We start from the raw sequence: 9050 nt of genomic DNA, 5'->3' as shown, positions 1-9050 counted from the left end.
AGCTATAACTCTTGCCCTGCGGTGTATACTTATCCCTTTCCATCCTTAACGTAAACGTCACCGAATTGTGGTCACTGTCCCCAAAGTGCTCACCTACCTCCAAATCCAACACCTGGCCTGGTTCATTACCCAAAACCAAATCCAATGTGGCCTCGCCTCTTGTTGGCCTGTCAACAAACTGTGTCAGGAAACCCTCCTGCACACACTGTACAAAAAACGACCAATCTATTGTACTCGAACTATATCTTTTCCAGTCAATATTTGGAAAGTTAAAGTCTCCCATAATAACTACCCTATTACTTTCGCTCTTATCCAGGATCATCCTCGCCATCCTTTCCTCTACATCCCTAGAACTATTTGGAGGCCTATAGAAAACTCCCAACAGGGTGACCTCTCCTTTCCTGTTTCTAACCTCAGCCCATACTACCTCGGAAGATGAGTCCCCATCTAGCATCCTCTCCGCCACCGTAATACTGCTCTTGACTAGCAGCGCCACACCTCCCCCTCTTTTGCCTCCTTCTCTGAGCTTACTAAAACACCTAAACCCCGGAACCTGCAACATCCATTCCTGTCCCTGCTCTATCCATGTCTCCGAAATGGCCACAACATCGAAGGCCCAGGTACCAACCCATGCTGCCAGTTCCCCTACCTTATTTCGTATACTCCTGGCATTGAAGTAGACACACTTCAAACCACCTACCTGAACACTGGCCCCCTCCTGCGACGTCAAATCTGAGCTCCTGACCTCTATACTCTCATTCTCCCTTACCCTAAAACTACAATCCAGGTTCCCATGCCCCCTCTACCCTGGGGAAAAGCCTCTGACTATCCACTCTGTCTATGCCCCTCATAATTTTGTATACCTCTATCAGGTCTCCCCTCAACCTCCTTCGTTCCAGTGAGAACAAACCGAGTTTATTCAGCCGCTCCTCATAGCTAATGCCCTCCATACCAGGCAACATTCTGGTAAATCTCTTCTGCACCCTCTCTAAAGCCTCCACATCCTTCTGGTAGTGTGGCGACCAGAATTGAACACTATACTCCAAGTGTGGCCTAACTAGGGTTCTATACAGCTGCAACATGACTTGCCAATTCTTATACTCAATGCCCCGGCCAATGAAGGCAAGCATGCCGTATGCCTTCTTGACTACCTTCTCCACCTGTGTTGCCCCTTTCAATGACCTGTGGACCTGTACTCCTAAATCTCTTTGCAAAATGAAGTTACTGTGAAAAGCCCCTAGTCACCACATTCCGGCACCTGTTCAGGGAAGCTGGTACAGGAATTGAACCCGCGCTGCTGGCCTGCCTTGGTCTGCTTTAAATGCCAGCTATTTAGCCCAGTGTGCTAAACCAGCCCCTGAATTAGTTAACACACTGTACTCCCACTTCCCCAACAAAGAGAAGGTGGGGGCTGAGTTAATCCACTGTACACCCGTTTCCAACAATGATTGGAGCGGCATTATTTAATCCACTTTACCCACACTTCCCCAGCAAAGAGGCAATACTAACTCATTTTACCTCCACTTCCTCGACCAAAAGAGAGGAAGGTGATGAGTGAATTATCTGTCTTTCCACCTCCAGCAGGGAGAACCCAAAGGCAATTTGCTGAGCTGACCAGAGAGAGGGAGATTATTAACTCAATATCCTCCCAGTCCCCAAGCAGGGAGTTTGAAAGGAAACGGTTCTCTAGACTAAGAACTCAGTTATTGACATTACAAGACGTCATGGAGCTTACTGGCTGAAGGGTTTAAAAGACCATCATGATCAAGATGTTCTTAAAATATCTATTTATGCAACAGAATTCCTTCAGCACCCTTGTTCCTCTTATCCGTCTGCTAAAACTGATTCCCCATAATCTAAATCCAGACTGGTGATTGAATTCTCTCTGGGGTTTCACTGTTCTCTCCTGAGGCACCGCCTTGTATTTTTGCATTAGGTCACCTGATGTCAGCTTGCAACTCACAGAAAACACATTTATAAGCAGAAAGTTCAACATATTCTACCTCGGTATCAATAATACCCACAACTGGCAAAGCTACAGGCAGCTGATACAAACACACAGACAGATAAAGACACAGACTCCACACACACATGCACAGAGACCCACAAACGTACACACGCTCACACATAGACACAAACACACGCCTAGACACACACATAGAAACACATGCATAAACATACATCCAGGCACAACAAACCACACATATTTTGACACAAAAACACACGCAAACGTGCGCAAAAATTCACAGACATGCACATAAACACAAAAAAAGCACACGTTTAGACACGCACATACACACGTGCACATACACAAATCCACACACGAGCGGCTGCACAAATGTATACAAACAGACACATACAACCACATGTCCACACAGATACACAAACATATGAAACGAGACAAGCCGATTGACTGAAGAATATGAAACACAAATGCAACCAATAACATATACATTAGCAGAATTTCACGATGACAGAAAGATTTCCATTCAAACAGAGACAATAATCCACACTAACACACTTTTGGGCACACGTGGACACATATTAGCATACTCATACACATGCTAGCACAAACACACGTTAGTGCACATAGAGGCATCAATACACATCAATAGATAGTTATAAACAATCATCAACGCATAAATAGCACTGCTGCCTCACAGCACCATAAACCCGGGTTCAATTCCAGCCTCGGGTGATTGTCGGTGTGGAGTTTCCACGTTCTGCCGCGTCTATTCCTGTTTCCACTGCGTGCTCCAGTTACCTCCCACAGTCTAAAGATGTGCAGGTTAGGTGGATTGGCCATGCTATATTACCCCTTAGTGCCCACAACGTTAGGTGGGGTTACGAGGTTCTGGAGATAGGGCAGGGGCATGCGTCCAGTTGGAGTGCTCTTTCGGAGGGTTGGTGCAGACTCAATGGGCCGAATAGCCTCGTTTGGCACAGTAGGGATTATATGATGATGATTCCATGATGAAATACACACATCAACAAACACACGCACACACAAATGCACTTATCCAGACACAAACATTAAGACACTGACATGCATGTTGAACGTATAAAGACACATTAACACTTTTATTACTGGGCAGGGAAGTATAAACTTATATTGACACAGGCATTAATAGATAAACATAGACTTCAACACACAAACACACACACTAAAACACTCATACATACAGATTGACAGAAGATAAACAAAGTTTGCATACAGACGCTGACACACAAATACACAGATCAAGACTAACTGACACAGGAACACACACAATGACACTTATAAAGACATCGGGACACACAAAAGACTAAAGCAAAACACGAATTTCGCATCTACACAGACACAAAAGATAAGGAACAAACACAAACATCAGGCAATGGCGGCACGGTGGCATAATGGTTAGCACTGATGCCTCACGCCACCATGGACCTGGGGTTCATCCCGATCCTGGGTCTCTGTCCCAGTGGAGTTTCCTCGTGACCTGTGGGTCTCACCCCCACAACCCAAAGATGTGCAGGGTAGGTGGATTGGCCATGCTAACTTGCCCCTTAATTGGAAGAAAAAAGCTAAGGAGATCGATTTCTGAGTGTCATGAACTCAACAATAGATATGCAATGGAAATATATTGAAGAATTAATTAGCAGCGGGAGAAAATGAAGCGAGAATATTAAAAACATATCCTGGATTAATAAACAATCTAATTATATTTATTTGCTCTATCCCCGTAGATACCACAGAGCGCATCTGGACTGAAGACAATGAGGATGATAACGGCAACATCTGGACAACCGCTTCCACATTCATCACCCTGTTCATCCTGAGCATTTCCTACAGCGCTGCAGTCACTCTGGCGAAGGTGAGAAGATTCAATCCACTCACACTTCAAACTGACAGAAGCCGTTTAAAAAATCTCTAAATGTTTTATTGATTCAAAACTGTAACATCAATGTCCCCAATCATAAACATCTGCTTCATCATTCTCTCTCTCTTTTACAGATCAAGTGATCGGTTGACGTTCGGACGCTGTAGATTTTCCTCAGCTGTTTATTATGGTCTGTGTGTGACACAAATACAATATTTCCTCTTGGTGACTCTAACAGTAAAATCCTCTCAGTTTATTATTCTGCATCTGTAACTGAGACAATCTTGGACAATATTTCTGTTTTCCGTTTAAAATGTATGAGATACTTTTGGCTGTAATGTAATTGTAGCTAGTAATTTCTCTCAATCTCATGTCTAAGTAAATAACTTATCTCGTACCTTATTTACAACAGTTGCCTTCCCTTTATGTTGAGCTCCCGTTCTCTCTTTCTTGTGTCTGTTACAGTTGTACATACATTTGGCAGCTCAGAGGGCATGTGTTCTGTTCTCACTGTGACCCTCAATCATTATGTTCCCTTTTGTTAACTTCAAAATTAACTTTTGTGTAATATTTTCTCTGAATTTTTAATAAATATTGAATGAAAAATGAAGAAATAAAGACTTTGCTGAACTCCTTTCTCTCAGGTCCGTCGGCACCGCACCATTTTCCCGATTATACAGTTGTCTCCCCTTTCCCAGACAGATATTTCTCACCAGTCCTGCCTGGGATGTGTCTGAACTCAAGGCCCCTCAGTGTAAGAGCCACTGCGCCACCAAGCGGCCCATCCGGGTTATGCCGCCTTCACCTTTGTCTTATTTTGTTAAACTCCAGAGCCAGCTAAAGAATTCCACAGATTCACTACCCTCTGAGAGAAGAAATGTCTCCTCATCTCTGTCCTAAATTTGAGATCCCTTACTCTGAGATTATGCCCTTTGGTCCTAGACTCTCCCACCAGAGGAAACACGATGATTTTTCAGGTTGTGTAACTGGTTAAAGCTCTTTCCACAGTCAGTTCACTGGAACACACTCACTCAGGTGTGTGTGTGTCTCGGGGCTTTTCCAGTCACACTGATGTTTGAAATCTCTTCCCACAGTCAGAACAGACAAGCACATTGACAGTTTGTGATATTTACATCCTAATGAATTGAGTGACTGTCAGATCTCGATGTTATATTTGGCTCGAGTTGCCAGGCTGCCAATCCTCCCGTTCTAATGCCTGAAAAAGGTTACAAAACTGATCACTCTAAGAATCGGATAGAAATTCACAATAGATCATTCTAGTTTCTATAGAACCTTCTTTCCTCTCTTGCTTTCCCCAAACATGTGGTCCAGTCAAAATAAAAGACCAAAATCAGCGAGTCCCAACAAAAGTGTCACTGCCTGTGCGGAGTCTGCCCGTTCTCCCCGTGTCTGCGTGGGCTTCCTCCGGGTGCTCCGGTTTCCTCCCACAGTCCAAAGCTGCGCAGGTTAGGTGGATTGGCCATGCTAAATTGCCCTTATGTTAGATGGGGTTGTTGGGTTATAGGGACAGGGTGGAGGTGTGGGCTTAAGTAGGGTGCGCTTTCCAAGAGCCGGTGCAGACTCGATGGGCCGAATGGCGTCCTGCTGCACTGTAAATTATATGATTGTACCTCTATGATTATTGGACAATCAGCGAGTCAGCCTGAGCCTGTGGCCGATCTCACCAATCGTAACCGTCACAATGCCCGGGTGATTGACGGCAGATCCGGACCAATACGAAGCGGAGGGGCGGGGCTGGAGGACCGACCGGGAGCAGCTCGTCCTCCAACCAATCGGAGTGAATGAGGGGCGGGCCCGTTGTGATTTAAGCATGCGCAGTGTGGGTAATGGCGATGCAGAAGAACGTTTTTTTCTGATCAGAAATTGGTGAGAGGCGTTTAACAATATGGAGGGAGCGAGAGATCGCGGGGGTGGGCAGAAATGTTGTGTAAAGCTGTTGAAATCGCAAACCTCGGAAAGGTTTACGGCACCATATTTGTACCGAGCGGAGCTGCAGCGCCTCATCTTCGGCTCGGGTTAACGGCCGCCATCTTTATTGGATGTGCATCAGGGCGCATGCGCATCTGTTGTCTTTGTCAGGGCGATGTTTCAATGAGTGGGAGGAGCTTGTTCTCCATTGGTCAGAAAGGAGATAACTTGTCCATCAAACTGGATTAGTCTTTGAGTCCCAATGTCTTATTGATGATACAAACTTTCAGAATTGGAGCCGGTGGGTGGCCGGGGAGCGATAGAAGCTGTGGAGTGAGCTGGGAGGCTTCATAAATACCCCGTGGAGGCTTCAACTCCCGAGGAAAATGTTAACGGTCCCGTCTTAAACAGCACCAAACAGAGTGAGAGCTGAGCGGTGACAGGCCCGGAATACCGGCCGCCATCTTTACAGAGGAGAATGTGCCGCAGGGAAGGGGCTGGTTTAGCACAGTGGGCTAAAGACAGCTGGCTTGTAATGAAGAACAAGACCAGCAGCGCGGGTTCATTTCCCGTTCCAGGCTCCCCGAACAGGCGCCGGAAAGTGGCGACTAGGGCCTTTTGACAGGAACTTCATTGAAGCCTCCTTGTGACAATAAGGGATTATTATTATTATTTTGCGCTGCATGTCTGCACCGGATGCCAACTCTTCCAGATTGACTGACTGGAGTCGCCGGTATTTTATTTTAATCATTTGTGGGAGTCACTGGCTGGGCCAACATTTATTGCCCATCCCTAATGTTCCTTAAACCGAGTGGCTTGCTCGGCCATCTTGGAGGACATTTAAAGAATCAACCATATTGCTGTGGTTTGGAATCGTGTCGGCCAGACCAGGTAAGGATGGCAGATTTTCTTTTCTATTCATTCACGGGATGTGGGTGTCATTGGCTGGGCCAGCATTCACTGCCCATCACTAATTGCCTTGAACTGAGGGCATCTCGGAGAGCATTTTAAGGGTCAACCAGCTGACTGTGGATCTGGAATCACCTGTAGGCCAGACCAGGTAAGATAAGAAGATTTCCTTCACTGAAGGACATGAGTGAACCAGTTGGGTCTTTGCAACAATTGACAATGGTTTCATGGTCATCAGTAAACTTTCAATGAGGGCAGCACGGTGGCGCAGTGGTAGCCCTGCAGCCTCACGGCGCCGACGACCCAGGTTCGATCCCGGCTCTGGGTCACTGTCCGTGTGGAGTTGCCACATTCACGCTGTGTTTGCGTGGGTTTCACCACCACAACCCAAAAGATGTGTAGGGTAGAGAGATTGGCCATGCTAAATTGCCCCTTAATTGGAAAGAATGAATTGGGTACATTAAATTTATTTTTTTTAAAGTAAACTTTCAACAAATTCAAATTTTACCTTCTGCCTTGGTGAGATTCATGTCTGGGTGTCTGGAAAATCATTGGGACAGTACAAAATATTTTTGTGACACTGGAACGTGATTAGGACAGTAAAAATATTAATTTTGGGTCTCTGGAAAATCATTAGGGCAGTAAAAAATATTTTTCAACATTTCTCTTCAGCGGATATAAAAATATTGAAAATGGGATGAAGGTTGTTTGGCTGACGGTCAATCACTGTCCTTTTTAAAAATAAATTTGGAGTGCCCAATTCATTTTTTCCAAATAAGGGGCAATTTAGCCTGTCCAATCCACCTAATCTGCACATCTTTGGGTTGTGGGGGTGAAACCCACGCAAACAATGTGCAAACTCCACACGAACAGTGACCCAGAGCCGGGATCGAACCTGTGACCTCGGCGCGGTGACACAGAGTGCTAACCACTGTGCCACCGTGCTGCCCCAGTCAAACACTGTCCTGTAAGGTAATGAGTCCTTTTGCTTCCAATTGGCCGAGGAAGGCAGTGTGTCACAAGGGTGGATGTGTTGACCGATTAATGGCTGGAGGATGAGGGCAGGTCATGTGATCGAACCTCCAGGAATACATTTAATCAAATTTGGCGAGGAGAGAATGTTGTGAATTTCTATCCTAAACTGACAGTGAGGTTTCTGTAAATTTACAGGATACTGGAAGAGGACGTTTAACAGAAGGGAAACGCAAACCAAACGTCACATTGCAATATGAGAGTCACTCGGTTCATTAGAAGCTGAATTTCAGCAGCATCTGGGTGTGGAAGGTAAAAGGTTTGTCTGTTCTGTCTGTGAGGGACGATTTCAGGTCTCAGTGTGACTGGAAAAGCCCCGAGATTCACAAACCCTGGTTTGACCAAACCTGGAGAACTGTGTTCAGTTCTGGGCAACAAACCTGAGGAAGGATAGAATGGCCTCGGAGGGAGTGTAGCACAGATTTACCTGAGTGATATCTGAACCCTCCGGGGTTAAAATACAAGGCGAGATTAGACAAAAATGTCAGTGTCAGCTGGCAGCACGGTGACGCAGTGAGCAGCACTGCTGCCTCACAGAGCCGAGGTCCCAGGTTCGATCCCGGCTCTGAGTCACTGTCCATGTGGAGTTTTCACATTCTCCCCGTGTTTGTGTGGGTTTCGCCCCCGCAACCCAAAGATAAAAGATGTGCAGGGTAGGTGGATTGACCACGCTAAATTGTCCCTTAATTGGAAATAATGAATTGGGTACTCTAAATTTATTATAAAATATATATATTTTAAATTATGGGCAGAGAAGGGCATTCAGTCCATTGAGTCCATGCTAGCTCTCTAATCGACACGGTGGTTAGCACTGTTGCTTCCCAGCGGCAGGGACCCGGGTTTGATTCCCGGCTTTGGTCACTGTCTGTGCGGAGTCTGCACGTTCTCCCCGTGTCTGCGTGGGTTTCCTCCAGGTGCTGCGGTTTCCTCCCACAAGTCCCGAAAGACGTGCTTGTTAGGTGAATTGGACATTCTGAATTCTCGCTCAGTGCACCCGAACAGGCGCCGGAGTGTGACGACCTGGGGATTTTCACAGTAACCTCATTGCAGTGTTAATGTAAGCCTACTTTTGACACTAATAAATATTATTATTATTATCTGGAGCAATCCAGTCAGAGTCATTCTCCTGCTCTGTCTCTGTATCCTCACAGCTTTATTTCTCTCAGGGATCTATCCAATTTTTAAATAAATCATTTATTGTCTATTTCCAAACTCCATCATAGGCAGCAGGTTTACGGTCATTGCCACTGGTTGTGTAAAAACATTCTTCCTCATACCTCCTGGACCATTTACATGCATAGATATGGAGCAACGTAGAAA

General features: G+C 45.7%; 1 protein-coding gene across 1 annotated transcript in view; it reads left to right on the top strand.

The window, feature by feature from the left end:
- Window positions 1-5758: 5758 nt before the first annotated feature.
- Window positions 5759-9050, top strand: part of LOC140419401 (uncharacterized) — a 43664-nt gene continuing 40372 nt past the window's right edge. The window contains exon 1 of the mRNA XM_072503280.1: window positions 5759-6680. Coding sequence (XP_072359381.1) covers window positions 6585-6680 — 96 coding nt within the window. The 5' untranslated portion in view covers window positions 5759-6584. The remainder of the gene's footprint in view (window positions 6681-9050) is intronic.

This window comes from Scyliorhinus torazame, chromosome 5 (genome assembly GCF_047496885.1).
Source record: "Scyliorhinus torazame isolate Kashiwa2021f chromosome 5, sScyTor2.1, whole genome shotgun sequence".
Lineage (NCBI taxonomy): Eukaryota > Metazoa > Chordata > Chondrichthyes > Carcharhiniformes > Scyliorhinidae > Scyliorhinus > Scyliorhinus torazame.
Note: the sequence above shows the minus strand (reverse complement) of the source record. Positions and strands in the feature narration are given on the sequence as shown.